Source organism: Asterias rubens, chromosome 15 (genome assembly GCF_902459465.1).
Source record: "Asterias rubens chromosome 15, eAstRub1.3, whole genome shotgun sequence".
NCBI classification, from domain to species: Eukaryota; Metazoa; Echinodermata; class Asteroidea; order Forcipulatida; family Asteriidae; genus Asterias; species Asterias rubens.
Window position 1 is genome coordinate 11746095 of NC_047076.1, and position 20566 is coordinate 11766660.

Here is a 20566-nt window from a genome sequence, read left to right on the forward strand (position 1 = left end):
GATCGCAAGAACAGCCTTTGGCGGTAAGCAGAGCCCGAATGACACCACACACAAATCTTGTTTGTGCCATTTTGGGAATCAGATTTCTTGTGTGAGTACTTGGTAGTGGTTACATGTAGGTCCACATGGTAAAATCTTCACTCCCAAAATGACCGGCCATGCGCAAAACAGTACTTACAAAACATTTCTCAGCCAGAACAATGAATAATGTGAACGCCAGGAAAACGATTGTGCTAAGGAACACTGCCAGCATCACCAAGGTCCTGTTAAAAAAAAAAAAAATCAGAGGGTAACTATTTGGAATTGTGTTATTGGAAGATGCGAGAAATACTAACTATTTGCCGAACGCGACATCTTCAGGTTGGGGTAGAGGAAACTTTTTCTGCATGGTATAAGCCCTTCTCACACTCCCTACCGATACTCCCCAGGAGAACCGCCGGCCCTTTCAATCTTGGATTGCTTTACCCCTGATCTACCCAAGCAAAATGGCATGCCCGGTGCATAGCCACCCTTGCCCTGGATTTTTTTTAATCTAACTTGTTATTGTGCAAGTCGCCAAACACACAAGGCCTGAAGGCCACTTCAAGGTGTGGGCTACAATTGTTTTTTTTTTTCCAGAGGTCGTTGCCACCTACTTCTAGGGCTGAAACAGAGTTACCTCTTTTACAGTCCATACGGATGTAGGCTTGGGTATCATCAGTCCGAAGCCTGGCCGGTAGAGCAGAAAGCACTACCTCCCCAATTTTACGTAGCAAGTGTCACGACCGGGATTACAATTCAAACTCTGCTTATCAAACACCAGAGCTTGAATCCGGTGCTCTTAACCGCTCGGCCATGACACGCCGCAAATAGGGGTAACGGGTAAAACTTTAGGGTATTCTTGGAACATTTCCATTTTCAAAATTAAATGTTTTTATACCATTATAACATTGAAACAATTTGGTCAGTGATCACAAATGAAATGTAAATAAACCAATGCAAATACCAACAAATTTACTGTGAGCTTGAATAATAAAATCAGTATGATAAAATTTGGTGAATGCACGTACTGTACACAGTCAACCCTCCTACTGTCTGACCACTCAATATCACCCACTGTTGTTTTGAATGATTAATGCACTGTGCCAGCCTGCAATCAGATCAGATCAATCAATTTGTTTCTACTCACTTTGGAAAAATGACGAGCTGTACTATGCAGATGATGATAAGGACAAGGAAAGCACACACCATGTAGGAACTGAACATATGGTCCCGAACTTTAGAGTACTGTCAAGAAAAAAATAAATTAAAAGTTCTTTATTTGCATATCCCATATCATCATCATCATCATTCGGCAAAGACTTGTGTCCGTGGCCGTCTCATCCTCAAAATTGTAATGGGGGCGCACTCCTGAAGTCTCCACCATCACCTGGGGCCAATTTCATAGAGCTGCTTAAGCAAAAAATTAGCTTAAGCACGAAAATAGCTCGCTTATTTTACACATGTTACTGGCCAAAATTTCCTGCCATATACATTGCTTATGACTAGTATTAAGCTGTTGTTTACTTCGCATTACAATTGAGTGGAGTATTGGCCGGTAATCTGATTTTACTAAGCAATGAAATTTTTGCTTAAGCAAAATTTTTTGCTTAAGCAGCTCTATGAAATTGGGCCCTGGTCTCTTCTGCTTTTAACTATATCTTATCCAAGTACTGTACTATGTCTGTGTTTTTTGCCACAGAGCTTGGGAAAATACTGAGTATATACAGTGCTAACACACTTCGGTGTACACTACGGGTAAAACCAACATTAATGTTCTTTATCCCCGATGCAAATTTATATCTATCATATCAAAACTGCCATTATTTGCATCTTGCAATCAGGGAGATTTCGTACAAGAATCAGAGAGATGTAATCAGCCATCTGGTAATAATGTATGGTACAGTGACAAGCTTGATCACAAGTAAACTGCTTAAATCTGAATGGGGTAAACTGCTTAAATTTGAATGGGGTAAACTGCTTAAATTTGAAAGGGTGTTTGGTTTGGCCTCAATGAGCGTACCTGAGACTCACGCTTTTAGTGAGCTCCCCTGCAGTATCATAAAACTATATTTATATCTACCTGGCTAAACTGTATAATTCCGAATATGTACATATTAATTGGACAATACTACCGAGTTTGCTCATCCTGAGGTCGCTAAAGACGATGTGACCTCTGACGTCACACGAAAACCATAACTTGATTCGCGCGCATACCGCCGGGCAAAACCTTTGTGTTTTGGCAGCCAGCTAGAAAGTGTACGTAGTCTTACTGTGACTACGCAACTCAGTGCCCGGCGAAACATGACGTATATAGTGTTTTGTGAACAGAGGGCGGTTTGAATGTAAACATAGGTCACATCGTCTATACAAAAGCTTGCCCTGAATCATTTGTCTCTATAGTCTCTATTTGGATAAATGCACCCATGTAAAAGAACCGTCCTTTTTAATAAATACTACAGAATGGTCAAGACATGACATCAAGTTGATATTAAGGCTTGTATGTCAGTTGCATTTATGTCAGTTACATTTCTAACTATCTTAATATTTGAAGAGGCTGATTTTTGGCGTCAGGCATCGCAAATCCTAACTCGCCCCTTAAAAAAAACAAAAGAAACAGGGCTTCTTTTTTCATCCGACCAAACATAAACTGTCTCTCATTGCAAACTATATGCAGATTAATATATCCATGAAAAAGAACTGTCCTACTACAGAATGTTCAAGACATGACATCATAACATCAAATTGATATTAAGGCTGGTATTTCAGTTTTGTTTTTAACTATTTCAATATTTGAAGATGCTGATTGTTGACGTCGGGCGTCGCAAATCATAACTCCTGCTAATGCTCCCCCCCCCAAAAAAAAAAAAAATTACAAAAATACAAAAATTCATGCCTCTTTTTTTCATCATCCGCCCAAACATAACTGTCTCTCACTGCAAACTATTTTCAGATTAATGTACCCATGATAATATCAATGAGGCACAAACCTCTTACTCGGGAGACATTTTAAGATGAGGGAACGATGCGGAGTCTAGCGTTCCTCTAGACTGGCGGCAGTCTTGAGTGGATCTGGCTGGGGGTGGACTTATAGCGGACTGAATGTCATAAGTTAATACCTGAAATCATTTTTGTGGGGGCGATTTATCAATGTTTAAGATACCATCGATAAGATCTTTTGGTAGTATTGGTTTTCAGTCCGTCTTGGGAAGAGGATTTTATTTCACTTTTCTTGATTTATATTTCGTTTGCCTTAAACATAATAAAAAATAAGCTGGCATTTAAAGAGCACTTTTTTGCAAAGCGCTATTAACTTGTAGTCTGGGCCTTGGATATGAAATGACAGTTTATAGTACAACTGTCTACTGTGGAAGGGTAGGGAACCTGACGAAGAAGGCAAACTATAATAAATGTAATCTTTTCAATTAAAAATCATCATCAGAAAACTATGTCCTTAAATTTCTCTAACAATTTTGAACTTACAGGTAATGGACACCGACCAGTATTCTCACTTGGTGTTTCCCAACTTATCCATAAAATAAAAAATCTGTCAAAAATCTTGCTTAATTGGTCATCGAAGCTGCAAGAAAATAATGAAAGAAAAAACACCCTTGATGCATAGAATTGAACATACCTTCTCTTCCAGTTCTGGTTTAAGGAATGTCAGTGTGAGTCGTTTGACGTGCTCGGACCGTAACCTGTCGATGCTACGAGCGTCGATGGCGCGACCTAGAAACTCATTCACCTCCTCATCGGGATCACTTCGGTTCTGCTTTGTATCCTTCAGGCCGAGCCTACGCAAGAAAACAAAGATCGAAAGATTCCAGCATTAAAGGCGAAGTATACCTTTGATTTTTTGAACCAGTTGACTGTCATGATCCTATATAAATGTAGACACAAATGAAAGGAGAGGTGTCGTGGTAGAGCGGTCGAGAGCGATGGACTCAACTTTTGTATTTTCACAATTTGAGTTCAAATCTTAGCCTAGTCAGTCGCTACAGGCCGAGCCTACGCAAGAGAAAAAAAAAGATGGAAGGTTTCCAGCATTAAAGAGAGAGTACATAAACACCTTGGGTGGTTGGAACTGTTCCATTGTTAATCATTCGATATAAACATTTCTTATATTCCGCCCAGGTAGTAGTTAATAGGCAGCAGGACAGTTCTTTTCAGAACTGAGAAGTCTAATGAATTCCGTAAAAACTCTGCGTTAGTAGAAGATAAAACAAGACAAGTTCTCTGAAGAACATAATCTATCGAGTCCGCCCAGGTAGGAGTTAATAAGCAGCAGGACAGTTCTTTTCAGAACTGAGAAGTCTCATGAATTCCGAAAAAAACCTACTCCGCATTAGTAGAATCAGAAAATAAAACACGAAAAGCCTAGAAGAACATAATCTATCGAGTAGATATTGGTGTTACCGGCAACAACATATGTATTGACCCAATTCACCTGACGTCATCATCAGAATAATCTTGGAACAGCCATACTGGTGGGCAATGTAACTGTGCATCATTCAGTGAAGTGCGCATTTTAGGCAACGCGACGTTTACACATTAACCTATTGACCACCAAAATGGTGAGCGTGGCAGTCGCCGCGCGCGATGTGCGTGCAAGGGGTCAATAGTAGGATACAAACTTTGCATGGTGATTTAGGAATTGTAAAACACAATCTGAGAAACGTTTCATGCATGAATCTTTTCTCAGATTGAAATTGTTTTGAATTCCTTTCTCTAAAACCACATTCCTTGGAAGGTAATCCTTACAACAACAAAAAAGTGATACTTAAAAAAAAAAAAGGGTAATCCTTTAAAAAGAAATGTTACACATATAATCAACAGCTGCAGAGCAGGAGAAACTATACATAAATAGTAAACTTGCGGCTCTGAAAAGAGCCAGTTTGGTCTCGACGTTTCGAACAGTATACTCAGCTCGTCTTCAGGAGAACGAAGACGAGCAGCGTATACTGTTCGAAACATCAAGACAAAACCGGCTCTTTTCAGAGCCAACCTTTGACCTTTGTACATGTAAGAGATTTACACATGGTTGTACCTGCAAGCTCACGATTTATTTATAGTTTCTTCTGAGCTGCAGTGCTTCTCTTGAGCAACTTTTTTATGGTCATTTAGTTTTGGAGTACTAACAAACGATCCTCCCTTTAAGCGTCAAACTTGACAATTACCAAAACCTGTACCTTCCCTTTAAGCATGAAGCTTGAAGATATCTCTGAGACATCAACCTGGCAGGTTTTAAGAAGTACAGTTCAATATGAAATGTCAGTTAGAATAAGAGTCTGGCCAAATCAAGATTTTGGGTTTAACCCAAGGGAGTAATTCTATGGTGGACACAGCAATTTCTTAAATGAGAAAGTGTTCTCTCCCCTAAGGGTTTAGAGTGAGCGCAACGGCCAGGAGATTTCCCCCCACGACCCAATTTCCAGCTTCAGCGCTGGGAATGAATTTCCCCTTGCTGAACTCATTTATGACAAATTATAGTTTGATCTTTTTTCCTTAAAGGTAAATTGTACCTATGGTTTGTGGAACTGTTCGTTTGTTTTTGATCCTACAGTGTGTTTGTAATTATGTAAGAATATTATGTATACAACCAAACTAACCTATGAAAATTTCATTTCAAAAGGTGATCGGATGGGACGGGACGTTAAGCTGTTGGTCCTATGTGTTGTGTAACGCATGTAAAAGAACCAAGTGCACTTGAAAAGAGAATAGGGTTTGCCCTGGTGTTCCTGGCTGTGGCTGCTGTATGCGCCGTAGCACCTTGTAAACCCTTATAAGGTGCTAAATAATAGGGTCTCAGAATTCATCACTGCAATAACATATCTTTCTGAAAGTTTGTATATACTCAGCGCCTTGAGGACCTTGATTGGTAGATACGTGCGCTATATAAGACTTCGATATTATTATTATTATGTACTGTATTATTATTATTTTTATCGTGTTTTGAAAAATTGTAGAAAAAGCTGATAAAGCTGTTAAGTAGAAAAAACTACTTAGCAAATTTCTTTGCTAAATGAGTGTGCACTAGGTAGGATTGATTTGAAACTAGTTGTAACAATGTAAACTTTTGGCTGGTAATCTTTTTCTGTTAAGCAACACTTTTCTATGCTTAGCAAGTTTTTTGTGCTTACAGGCTTTATGGGCCTAGTGAATACAAATTTTTTAATCAATTACCTCCTGAAATAGGAGCGGACTGGTAAGAATACTAAATCTTAAGTTTAAAGTGTTTTATTTGCGCAGCTAACACTGCAGCTGGCCTAAATTGTCCCATAACTGTTTCTAGCGAAGCCATTTCTAAAAGTAGTCTCAGATTAAACTGTTCCAATGTCAACAAAATCGGCCACAAACTGGGTCACTATTAATAGCGAAGGCCAACTCTTAATTTAAGCCATTTTCTCCCCAGTTTATTTGATGGGAAAGCCAACATCAATTTTGATGGGCAACATCAAGGACAATCTCTGCAGACCGTAACAGAGAAAGAATCTTTTTAGGAAAGGAAGTCTTTGGGACCTTCGAAATGAAAAACCTGAGTTTTTGTGGTTTATAGATAGACCTTATGCACATGATGTCATTTCAGTAGGGCGCCCTCACCTAGAGGTCAAAAGGAGGTTGTTCATTGGCCAATCCTGTGCGCCGCGCGTACAAATCTGTGCGTTTCGATTGTTTTGTCACCGTTTTTCCACTAAGATGGCCGCTGGATGACGTCAATGCATAAGGTCTATTAGAGGGGTTTGATAACTTTAATTGTGGGTCAAGTTTTGGGCCATGTTATGAATCCCTACTCACTGTGAATGAAGATGTATGTAATATAAGTAACATGTAGAAGTTTCAGCCTCGTTAGTCGTCAAGTTTTTGAGATAAAAAAAGTGAGAATCACGGAGCAACGTTTCCAAGAGAGTCGCTTAAATCCATTGTACATGCTGAAATGAATTTAATCTCACTGAGACACCAAATAATTTATGTGAAATTGATTTACTCATTTCCCCAAAACAACACCACCTCAGCAAATAATATGTTAAAGGGAGCTTTCTACCATCATCATCTTTAATCCATGTACATTTAATGTAAATCTGTGGATGTTTGTGTTTTGTGTCATACACAATGGAAGCTTTCTACCATCATTATCTGTAAACCAAACAAGTTTATTGTAAATCTGTGGAAGTTTGTGTTTTGTGTCATACAAAATGGAAGCTTTCTACCATCATTATCTTTAAACCGTGCAACTTTAATGTAAAGCCCTGGACATTTGTGTTTTGTGTCGTACAATTGACCAAAACCCCCTTTAAGTAGAACTGCAATGAAAACTTGAACAGTGATGGCGGGACAATATGAGCTGCCGTCAATACAGCTGTGTAAAAAAACACTGTTTGCTCCAATCTCCTATAGAGGGTCTTGGCATTTCACATTTCCGTGGGACAAACTGCCCCCAATCAAAGGTCCGGCCTCAGGCATAACATCACGACGGAACGGAAGTGCGATATTTGCCTCCTTGCGCTGGATAGAAATTTGGCAGGAGCGGATGTCGAGAGAGAAAAAAAAAAAACGAGGAAAATAAACTCAAGTCGTGATTGATACTTCATTATACACTGTTTAGGACGATCTCAATAAAAACACGGCATCTGATGCGACTGTTTGTTTTTATCAAAAGGCATCGGAACAGTCTAATTCCCCTCAAAGCAATAAATTAACAATCACGAAGATGCCTAAAAAAAAGGGCTCCAATCAAGAAATCCCAATCAACAAGTTCCACAAGTCCTCGTTATTCTGATAGAAAATCGTCGGCTGCGGGTTTATACATCATTTAGCTGTGTATTACAGTAAGACACCAGAGCGCAATGCGAGAAGAATCTTTAATTGGACCGCACTAACTGACAAAGGTGCTCTGGGGATATGGCTGGAAAATGGGTGACAAAACTTTTACCAATTTAAAGGCACCAGCCACTATTGGTAATGACTTAAAATAATTGTTAGCATAGAAACATACTCACTTGAGGATACTTAAGAGGGAGCAATTTTCTCACAATGTTTATACCTTCAACAGCTCTCCATTGCTCGTTACCAAGTAAGTTTATAGGCTAACAATCATTATGAGTAATTACAAATAGTGTCCAGTGCTTTTAACAAAGCTAGTTTGATGCATACTCATAGAACTATGAGGTTTGTTTGTTCATGGAGACCATGGCAGAACGAACCTCATAGCTCAAGGAATAGGATCATGCATGCCACTTTAATCAGAGTCCAACAGTCTGGGTGTTGAGTTCTTACCATATGGTGTTAGATTTTGTTAGAGTAAGGAAGAATCCTAGCAAAATAACTCTAGCGATAGAGAAAGGGTTAATGTTTGTGCTCAAACAGGTACGCTTAAAGTACACACTCAAACTGGGCAAAATTTCAAAAAGCGGAAAAATACTGGTTGACAAATTTCTTTGCTAAGCAAAAATTTGAATCGGGTACCAGCCATAACAATGCAAACTAGATGTAATTGGGGCTGGTAACTTGTTCCTGCTAAGCAATACTATTCTGTGTTTAGCGAGTTTTTGTGCTTACAGGCTTTATGATATCGGGCCCAGATGAGAAAATAGAATTGGCTGTTGCACACTGCTCATAAACCAAAAGGACCAATGGCATAACTGCAAAAGATAGTTAAAGGAACACGTTGCCTTGGATCTGTCGAGTTGGTCTTTGAAAAGCGTTTGAAGCTGATTGTCATGAAATGCAAATGGTTAGATAGATATTTTAAAAGTAGGATATAACGATCCACACACACGCCTCGAAATTGCACGGTTTTCCTTTTACGTCGCGAAGAAACACGGTCTGCCAATTTGTTTGGAGTTAAACTTTTTACTCCATAAAAAGGCCCACTGTGTTAGTTCGAGAAGACCGTCCAATTTCGAGTGATACTTGTGTGAATCATTAATATCTAAATTTAAAATATCTTTCTACCCATATGCATTTTATAACAAACGGTTTCAAACGCTTTTCAAAGACTAACTCGTCCGATCCAAGGCAACGTGTTCTTTTTAATGGATGATCTTTTTACCCTAACAGAGTCTTTCTCAATGGCTGAATCACAACACAACACACATGAAGTGGTACATGTATGTGTAACAGAAGCAGTTGAGTGGGACACAATGAAAAGAGAGAGTGGTTGAACTGCTGAAAACACACAGACAAAACAGAGAATGGGCAACGCAGAAAGGGGACAAGGGAGAGGGGTAAAGGTAAGGGACCTGTTCGACCATGAGATGTTGGAAGCACAAAGATCTGTCTTTAGAAGAGGGAGAAAAAGTCATTAATTAGTGAATGAAATGGGAGAAAATCATTCATTAGTATATAAAGAGAGAGAAAAGGTTATTACTTAGTGAATGAAAAAGGCGAACAAGTGTTATTGTTTCACACCTTTTTGGATATATACAGTTACATTTCAAACTCTTGGAAGAAGAACAAAATTTGTAATGTCAGGTTTTTTTCTTAATAAAAAGCTCAATTTTGGGTACAAGTGATGTTTTATGTACTTTATAGGCACTGGACACGATAACCATAAGTGACCACAGGGACTTGATGCTTTATAAACCAAAGAACAAAACCAGTAGAGCATCATGACGTTCACAGATTCATACTACTACCTCCGAGATACCCCACTCACAGAATCAGTAGTATTTGTAGGATTCAAACCCACAAGCTTGTGATTGCAAGTCACGTAGTCTAACCACTGGACAACAGTGACCATCTGTGACCACAGATGCTTGATAGACCAAAGAGCAAAACTTGCGGAGCATCATGACTTTCACAGAATGTTTACCCCCCCCCCCCCCCCCCCACCTTCCGGAATCCCCACCCTTCCGGGATCCCTAACGGCTCCCGTCTCCCTCCAGGAATCCCTCCTCCCAATTTCAGGGTGGATCAGTATCTAATAAAACACACTTTGCACGAGTGTTCATCAACAGCTGTATCCATCTGGCAAAGTTGACTTAACCCAACAACCAAATCACATTGACCCTCTCACCAAACCTCCTCTCCCTACCCGACCTTTCACGATGTCTTCATAATTCTAATGGTTTACCCAACGATGCGACAACCAGCACTGCGCCTAACTCTGAGCAGGTATGTTTAAAGGCACTGGACACTATTGGTTATTACTCAAAATGATTGTTAGCATAAAAACTTACTTGGTAACAAGCAATGGAGAATAGTGTTAATAGTGTAAAACATGGTGAGTAAGGCTCCCTCTGAAGTAACATGGTTTTTGAAAAAGAAGTTATTTCTCACTTAAATATTTGAACTGAATTCGAAAAGCACACAAACATGTTTTTTCTTCCATTATTCTCTAGCAACTTCGACGACCAATTGAGTTCAAATTTTCACAGGTTTGTTATTCGTGCCTATGTTGAGACACACCAAGTGAGAATACTGGTCTTTGACAATAACCAAAGGTGTCCAGTGCCTTTAAACAGATCTCAACCTTTGCACTGATTTGTGTAAATTTTTAGAGTGTTGCATGTTTCGTCGCAAGTAGCAACAGCTTGGCTTCTTGGTGTCAAGTTAGGCACGGTCATTCATCATCGTCAGGTAATATTGGACCATCTGCTCATGGATTTTGAGGATGCCAAAGTCCCTCCGCCCGGGGAAAATATTGGAAATCATCAAGTTGGTTGAGCTGAACCGTAGTGGGTGAAGTCCAATGACGGACGTGTTTGTTGTTTATGTTCGAGTGAACATGCACTCAATCATGAGAATGAATCGTTTTGAGGGTTCTTTAAGTGTGAGCAATCATTGTAACGAGCCAGGTTTTTTGTTTTCTTTTAACTGAGAACAAACTGATCGTCCTTCAGGAGTTAATGAAAAAATTATCTGATAGTAAAAGAAAATGTACACTTTTGGTTTTTGGATCACTTCGATTGTTTTAATCCCATACATGGATATAAACAATAAAAGTAATCTGTAAAAAATTAATTTCAAAAGGTGGTAGCCTATTTGAGATACTGCCAAAAATCTGGAGCGGTGATGAGTCCACGCAAGGAGATTAATCCATAATTGGAATAGACAATCTGAGAAAAGTAGCTCACAGTAACTTTTCTCAGATTCAAATTTTGTGGGACAAAACTGATCTTCTCCCATAACCACATTACGTTGCAGTGAAATGATTCTCAAGATGCTTTATACTATGTACTGCTTACTATGTAAGTTTTCATTGCCATAAATCTTAAGAGTTATTACAAAAGGTAAACATTCCGTTTGAATTGTGTGTGAGAAAAACAATTCTCGGCATGTGAAATTTCTTGAGTGAAAAAGCAATGAAAGAAGTGAAATGTACCCAAAGGAAATTGATTAATGACTAGGAATCATCAGACTTCATGTTTTGTTTTCTTGTACAATTATGAGAAGAAAAGAAAAGGAGGTGAGTGAGATGAAAATGTTGCGTTATTATTAGTATTATTTAGGTTGATAGAGGAGTGGTGCAGGTCACCGCAAAATCAAACTTCAGACACACCACACACATAAGGGCTAGCCGCAGTTGGTGGAGCACCGGCAAGTCAATCCAAAGGTCGTACGTTTCTTAATGGTTTTGTAAATTTGTCTTCGTTCAACCCAAAATTAAAATCACCTTTACGGTAGTTGTTCCTGCAACATATAGTTTGTTTTTTTGTTTTTAGTAATTTTGAAATGTGCAAACACTGTATGTTGATGTTGCTTGTAGACCATTATGGTGTGTTTTGTTTTCAATCCGTTACAATACGGGTAGAAATTTTGAAATGTGCGAACACTGCGTGTGGAATCTAAAAGGAGCTGCACTATGACCTTCTGAGAGGCTTAAAGGCACAAGACACTATTGGTTAAGACTCAAAATAATTATCAGCATAAAACCTTAATTGGTAACGAGTAATGGAAAGCTGTTGATAGCATAAAACAGTATGAGAAACAACCCCCTCTGAAGTAACATAGTTTTTGAGAAAGAAGTTATTTTCCACAGATTTGACTTCGAGACCTCACATTTAGAATTTGAGGTCTCAAAATATAGCATCTGAAAGCACACAACTTCGTGTGACAAGGGTGTTTTTTTCTTTCATAGTTATCTCGAAACCACAACAACCGTTTTTTTTTCTTCCATTATTCTCTCGCAAATTTGTGATAATTTGAGCTCAAATTTTCACAGGTTTGTTATTTTACGCATACGTATGTTGAGATACACCAAGTGGGAAGACTGGTCTTTGACAATTACCAATAGTGTCCAGTGTCTTTTAAGGCAAGGACAACTCAACATATGAATAAATTAACAAACCTGTGAAAATTTGGACTCAAATGATCACAAATTTGCGAGAGAATAATGGAAGAAAAAAAAAAACACCGTTGTTGCACAAGTTGTGTGCTTTCAGATGCCTTGAATTCAAGACCACAGCTGAGGTCTCTTATTCAATTCAAATTTTATAAGTGAGAAATTACCTCTTTCTCAAAAACGTTACTTCAGAGGGAGCTGTTTCTCACAATGTTTTATACTATCAACGGCTCTCCATTGCTCGTTACCAAGTAAGTTCTTATGCTTATATTTATTTTGAGTAAATACCAATAGTGTCCAGTGCCTTTAAACAAGTATGAAAAAAACCCAGGTTGCTGGCTCAGTGGTTTCTTGCCCCTGCCTTTAACCTCTGTGGACAGCAGTTCGAATCCCACCTCAGACCAGGGAGCCTTCTATGTAGAGTGTGTTTTCAATCTTTTACCTGATTGTATGGGTTTTCCCAATTGGGTCTTTCGTCCCAAAAGTCAAACTGAAACTTTCTTGTCGTTTCTTATCCTCTCTGTTATTGTTGCCTGCGCTGTTGGATTTGTATGAAAATAAATTAGATAAATAAAAATAGAATAGGGACAAATAAAGGAATCAAATAATAGAAAGAAAACAATACAATAAATGAAATAAGTAACATAAAAAAATCAGAAAAAGTAAACAATATTTATACATATTAAACAACAGCACAAAAAATACAAAAACAGGGAAAAATAAATTAACAAAATAAATAAAAGTTAATAAGATATATAACAAATAAACAAACAATAAATAATGCACAGCTGCATCAGAAAGCGACCAGGATGGGCCAAAGAGCAACCTACTGTTGACTGCTCTGAAGATGAATTATATAAAACAAATGGCCCTTATTTAGCCTCAACCCAAAACAGGGTCCAGAGGAGCTTTGCAAAGGTTACAAAATAGAATAATCACGAAATACAGGTTAAGACAAACAGATTAAGCATGCTTAAGAAAAATACAAAGGTCCAATTACAGTCATGTGAAGTGTCAGTCTCAAATGTTAAACATGTACATGAGACACTTCAAAAAGCGAAAAAGTAGGATTAAAGGCACTGGATACCTTACTCAACTTATTGTTAGCATAAAAACTTATTTGGAAACAAGCATAGTGGAATTGGTTTTCCTTTACTACTGTGTTTTACCTCCTTCCTTTTTAATCCTTACCCAGAGCATTTTATTTGGCCTCTTCTCAAAATAAGTATATAGCTCTCCCCAAGGTTTTGTCCAACCTGTTGGGACATTCTGGACCCAATTTAGGGGACTAATCATCCTTACTCACAGCTGAGGCGCTAAATCTTGAAGGACGCTGCTTCAGAGTTTTCAAACCGCAGCCATGCAAGGGTGCCCCAGGCAGCCAGCCACACCGAACCATGATATGACCCCGAAACACAGACAGTGTTTTTTTGTTTTTTGTTTTTCCAGAGGGAGGAAAAACAGAGGGCTGGGGTGGGGAACCCTTGTGGCATAGGAGAGAGGCAACTAGACTCTATTCACATATGACCCTTGACATATGAACCTTGCCGGAAATCGAACCAGGGCCACAATGAGGTGGACGAGCGCTTTATGCGTAAGCTAACAGCATCTTGCGTATATTGGCTCAGAACAAAGGAAACTCTTAACATATTTATATCTTCAGGCCTTACATGTTACAATGCTGTTCGACATTCAGGATGTCTTGGTTTTGACACTATTATAAACTTTTTCACTGACTAGCCAGCAGGACTAGTTAGTAGGTTATTTCCATAGAGTTATATATAAGAACTAGAGGGCGCACTGGCCTATATACGCGCTCCGGCATGCGCGCAGGCGGCCATTTTCTAAGTTGAAAAAACCGGCATCTCACAGCGTGTGTTTGTGCGGCCATTTTGTAAGTTGAACAAACATGAGCACTCAATAAAAAAAAACCTCAACGCGCTTGTCATCTTGCGGTCCCGTGGCGTTTGTGCACGAAGCATCACTCGTGCGCCCTCTAGTTCTTATATATAACTCTATGGTTATTTCACAGGTGCACTAGCTTCTTCACTGGTCCATAACATTGGGGCTTCCTCTTAACATAATTATCCTAGCATGTAGTGTAAATCAACTTATGGACAGTCAGTGGTTTACGCAGTGGCAAGCAATCTACCTGCCTGCTGGACTAGTTGGAAACAATTTTGACTTGGCCAGCTGACCACAGGAGATCGATGATAATATTTCAAATTAACAAAATAAAGAACTGTTTTTAGTTTGAGAACGCGTTGAGACAACACCTTTAAAGTATGCACTCCTTTAATGCGCGAGACAACTCCTTTAAGGTGTACTCCATGAACTCCTTCAACACCACAACCACCTTCTCTTAATATCACATATCATCTTCAAGACCCTGTGGCTAGAATTAACATCTCCTCTGGGTCAAATACTAATTTAATAAGGCAGATCCTATTAAAGACGCAAAACCCAAGTTCTTCACATCTAACAAGACTGCGTCTGTGAGATTAGCATATCTGGGGGGGGGGGGGTGGTGTCAGTAAAATCCTTTTGGATCTACTGAAGTTGTGGAGAGGAATAATATAATAATAATATTAAAACAAAATTTTACCTACCATGTAGGACACTGATGTGTGTTAGCACTGTATACTCAGTTGTTTATTCTATTTTATAATTTAATGTAGGCTTTTGCTTTTAAAATTTATTTGAAATATATTTTCACAGTCGTTCATGGTGGTCTGTTTCTGTTCCCTATATTTTATTTTATTTAATCTTCAATGTATGCTTTAATTTTCTTTCCTAAGATGATTCTATTTTAATTGTTAACTTTGCACATATCAGATTGTTTTTAAATAGGCTATATGAATATTTCTAATTGTTTTTTTATCCTTTCCAACGGCTCGTCCGCTGTTGGTTTGGTCAATAAAATATATAAATAATAATAATAACATCATACAGAGTTGCTTTAGCATAATGCAGCAGCTGAGCGCAACACAAAATTGCTTACCAGATTTCTTCATTTTGTATGCAATCGGAATGTGTGCATAAAATGCAACCCTAAGAATGGATGGTTAGCCTTGTTACCCCCTTTTACAGAGTTGCTTTAATACAAAACAACAGCCCTGGGATGATGGTTAGCCCCTTTTACAGAGTTGCTTACAAGACAAAAAGTACACTAAGCACAAAACAACTTTGCTTACCAGAATAAGGCTACCAGGAAAAATACCGTTCCACACGTACTGTCTGTGACTAGTGTCCTGCTGCTTTTTGCTAAGCGGACGTTTTTAAAGCAGGAGTCACAAAAATTCAGAGAAATACGAACATAAACTTACTTGTTTTCCAGGTTTGCCTGTCCAGCGGGGCGGTCGCCATCAAAGTGTTTCCTTAGGTCCTTAGTTTTGTGCGGCACCGTCGAAAGGTAGTTTGAGAAGGGCTTCTCAGCACCCCAGCTCTCAAGCTGGGCAACAGATGAGGACCGACCTCGATGCTCTCCATTGGACGTCAGCGGCGAGTTGTTGAGATCGTCGTTCTGATTGGTGGAGAAGGGGGAAAATATGGTGTGTTCAAAATTAAGCTTCAGTGTTTCAGGGTGCGAACAAACCCACTGCACCCAAAGCAATTGCCGTGGTGCCCTATGCTTTTTGCTGGACCTCATTGGAGGACGTTAAAATCATTGTTCTGATTGCTGGAGAAGGGGAAAAATAAGGTGAGTGTGTTTACAATCCCTTCTGTAAGTGTTTCCTTGTAACAAAAACCAAGCTTCAGTGTTTCAGGGGTGCGAAATAATCAACGGCACCCACAGCAATTGCTATAGTGTCCTATGCCTTTTGCTGGACATCAGCTGAGAGTTGTTAAGCCCATTTTTCGGTTTGGTGGAGAAGGGGGTAAAATACAACGTATCCAAAATACGTTCTCACAACACCTACAGCAATTGCCATGGTGCTCTGAAACATGTTTCATAAAGCTGTTAAAAGCAGAACATTCTGTTTAGCAAATTTCTTGGCTAAGCAAGACATTGACCAAGGTACCAGTTGCAACAATTATACTGTATGTGTATGGTGTTATTACTAAGCAAAAGTTTTTCATGCTAAGCAAGTTTAAGAGCTTACAGAATTTAAGAAATTGGGGCTTTTGCTGTAGTTCCCTTTGCAAAGTTCAAAATTTACAAATTTGAACCGTGTAAGTTTCATGTAAATCTCTGGACATTTGTGTTTTGAGTCATACAAAAGGTACCCAAATGCTTTAAAAAGCAGAAATAAAATAAAAAGAAACAAGGAAAATTTCCGTCAAAGAATCTAGCCAATTAAAGTGACACCAACAAGTCATGTGTCGCGCCGTCTGTGAGATGAGGGCTGTCATTGGTTGATTAATCGCATGGCTGCGCAGCATTTTGATTAATTGGGTGAGAGCTCTTTGTTGATGTGTGTATGGATTTACGCCTGATTAACTTTTGAGGCATTGCATGGTGAGGTATCAATGTTTATATCTACTGTGTAGATTTTTATTCTTTGGAAAATAAGTCTTGTTTGTTATTTTACTGCGAGATGTTTTAAGAATTCAGGAAACTACTTAGTTCTGAATAGAACTGTTCTGCTTTTTAATCACTACCTGGGTGGAGTCTTGCGAATAGAGGCTAAAAATTATGGTCTATATAAAATCATTGTTCTGATTGCTGGAGAAGGGGAAAAATAAGGTGTGTGTTTACAATCCCTTCTGTAAGTGTTTCCTTGTAACAAAAACCAAGCTTCAGTGTTTCAGGGGTGCGAAATAATCAACGGCACCCACAGCAATTGCTATAGTGTCCTATGCCTTTTGCTGGACATCAGCTGAGAGTTGTTAAGACCATTTTTCGGTTTGGTGGAGAAGGGGGTAAAATACAACGTATTCAAAATACGTTCTCACAACACCTACAGCAATTGCCATGGTGCTCTGAAACATGTTTCATAAAGCTGTTAAAAGCAGAACATTCTGCTTAGCAAATTTCTTGGCTAAGCAAGACATTGACCAAGGTACCAGTTGCAACAATTATACTGTATGTGTATGGTGTTATTACTAAGCAAAAGTTTTTCATGCTAAGCAAGTTTAAGAGCTTACAGAATTTAAGAAATTGGGGCTTTTGCTGTAGTTCCCTTTGCAAAGTTCAAAATTTACAAATTTGAACCGTATAAGTTTCATGTAAATCTCTGGACATTTGTGTTTTGAGTCATACAAAAGGTACCCAAATGCTTTAAAAAGCAGAAATAAAATAAAAAGAAACAAGGAAAATTTCCGTCAAAGCATCTAGCCAATTTAAAGTGACACCAACAAGTCATGTGTCGCGCCGTCTGTGAGATGAGGGCTGTCATTGGTTGATAATCGCATGGCTGCGCAGCATTTTGATTAATTGGGTGAGAGCTCTTTGTTGATGTGTGTATGGATTTACGCCTGATTAAAAGCAGTTGAGACATCTGATGCATGACGAGACGCTGCGCTTGTGAACTTGGGTTTAAAAATAGATACGAACATGAAATCTTTAGGTTAGAAATCTACAGCAGCTTTCAACAGTATGGTTTAAAGGCAGCGGACACTATTGGTAATTGTCAAAGACTAGCCTTCACAGTTGGTGTACGTGTATCTCGACATATGCATAAAATAACAACCTGTGAACATTTGAGCTCAATCGGTCATCGAAGTTGCGAGATAATAATGAAAGAAAAATAACCCTTGTCACAAGAAGTTGTGTACATTTAGATGGTTGATTTCGAGACCTCAAGTTCTGAATCTGAGGTCTCGAAATCAAATTCGTGGAAAATTACTTCTTTCTCGAAAACTGTGGCACTTCAGAGTGAGCCGTTTCTCACAATGTTTTAAACCATCAACCTCTCCCCATTACTCGTCACCAAGAAAGGTTTTATGCTAATAATTATTTTGAGTAATTACCAATAGTGTCCACTGCCTTTAAAGCATTTAGAGAAACATTTCACTTCTATGTGATGAGATTATGTAAAATACATCAGTTTTTATGTCCACAAATTTTAGTCCGAGAACCTAGACTGCAGTTACGCTGACTTTTAAAGACTCATTTGTTTGAATCTACATCTTTGTAATCATATAATTCATTGTTTTATGTTTTCTATTTAACTTTTGAGGCATTGCATGGTGAGGTATCAATGTTTATATCTACTGTGTAGATTTTTATTCTTTGGAAAATAAGTCTTGTTTGTTATTTTACTGCGAGATGTTTTAAGAATTCAGGAAACTACTTAGTTCTGAATAGAACTGTTCTGCTTTTTAATCACTACCTGGGTGGAGTCTTGCGAATAGAGGCTAAAAATTATGGTCTATATAAATGTTGCATAATACTATTGTTACAGGCAGTGGACACTATTGGTAATTAATCAAAATATGTACTAGCATAAAACCTTACTAGGTATCCAGTAATGGGGAGAGGTCGATGGTATAAAACATTGTGAGAAACGACTCCCTCTGAAGTAATGTAGTTTTTGAGAAAGAAGTAATTTTCCACGAAATTGATTTCGAGACCTCAGACTTAGAATTTGAGGTTCCGAAATCAAGCATCTGAAAGCACACAACTTGGTGTGACAAGGGTGTTTTTTGTTCTATTATTATCTCGCAACTTCGACAACCAATTGAGCTAAAATGTTCACAGGTTTGTTATTTCATGCATATGTTGAGGTACACCAAGTGAGAAGACTGGTCTTTGACAATTACCAATAGTGTCCACTGTCTTTATAAAATGTCTCATAATATTAATATTAATTTTATTATTATTCTATGAGGATTACCTTTCGAGGCCCCTTAGCGATAATGAGGTACGTGTCAATGTTATGATCTCGGAGGTACGCATTACGATCCTTCCCATTACCGGGCTCCACTTCATAATCTCCATTAAGGAACTTCAACGTTGATGTCGTTATGTGAACTCTCCTAAAAGAAATAGAGAAAAAATAGAAACAAAATAGTATAATCAATTAATAATGTTTTTCTGTACTTTCTGTAAAAAGAAAAGAATTTGTTTTCTTCGAAATCTGATTATCAACCATTGTGTGACCTGTGATTTTCTTCGGATATACAAAACAAGGATATGTGACCTTTTTTATCACATGTACATGTATTACAAAAGAGTCACCAAGCCTGGATTTCCTTCAGGCATGTATCCAACAATCTGTTTCTGTCCATTTCAAAATACGTTATCTTTCTTAAATTTTTTGTTTGTATAATATGATATGAATCTTTGGGTTTTATTAAGCCCTTTGTTTTTTTGTATTCAACATGACAACCTGGGCCCAATTTCATGGATCTGCTTACCGTCGAAATTCAGCGCTTACGATCACGGTTCCCCGCTTACGTGCAAGCGTTGAATTTCTGCGCTAGCCTTGTAAGCGTAGAATGCCTAGTGACGTGGAGTACGCACGCATGGACAGAAGCCAAAATTCGCTGATAACCCGTGAAATACGCTAGCTGTAAGAACATAATTCCCTGCTTCCGTAAGCGCCAATTCTGTGCTTACCGTAAGCAGAGCCATGAAATTGGGCCCTGATATACATGTACATTGTCTGCTTCGTTTAGCCCTCAGATTTTTTGTATAACATGCCCAGCCCTTTGTCTACTGTACATGTACAACATGCTATAAATCATACTCACAATGTGTTTAAAATAGCTTCAGCAATGTCCCCACGGGGCATTGTTCAATACAAGCTATAATTAAGTAGTCTGTTTAATAAGACAAATGATCCACAGAGGTTTTCACTGTTCCGTATGTTCAGTGCACAATATGGTGCGAACGTGACTGATGAAGGAGATACCACATTTACACAAGCAATGGGGTGCGAAATAACCATTTGATATGCACACCTTCACACTGTAAACAGTAATGTGGATCTAGCGTCAACTCAATCATCTTTACACGTCTTTTTATCACAACTTGCAATAATTCCACAATCGCATATCAACGAGCTTCTGGTACTGTTGTTTGATTGGTGAGAACTGAATAACATTCAAATGTATGTAAATAAACAACTATTAAATCTATGAAATAAAAAAAAGTTTAAATATTATTTTTCTAAAAGAATTTGTTTACGAATAGAACATGAGTTAATACATGACTTATCTGCTATTGGTTTTCTTTTCCCCAATAATTTTTCAATTTTTATAGATTAAACACCCTTTAGACTTGAACAGAATTTTTTTAGTCTAGTCTGAAAGCTTCATACTAGAGTCATTTTCCCCTCAAATCATTCTTTAAAATGTATTTCTATTTGAGAAAACTGT

The 20566-nt window shown here is 38.3% G+C and overlaps 1 protein-coding gene across 1 annotated transcript in view; it reads right to left on the minus strand.

Annotated features, from left to right (window-relative positions):
* Positions 1-20566, minus strand: part of LOC117300271 (adenylate cyclase type 5-like) — a 128576-nt gene that overhangs the window by 8513 nt on the left and 99497 nt on the right. Inside the window, exons 8-12 of the mRNA XM_033784005.1 lie at positions 19081-19222; positions 15628-15824; positions 3653-3812; positions 1169-1266; positions 179-263 (exon numbers count right to left, since the gene is read on the minus strand). Of these exons, the coding sequence (XP_033639896.1) occupies positions 179-263; positions 1169-1266; positions 3653-3812; positions 15628-15824; positions 19081-19222 (682 nt within the window). The remainder of the gene's footprint in view (positions 1-178; positions 264-1168; positions 1267-3652; positions 3813-15627; positions 15825-19080; positions 19223-20566) is intronic.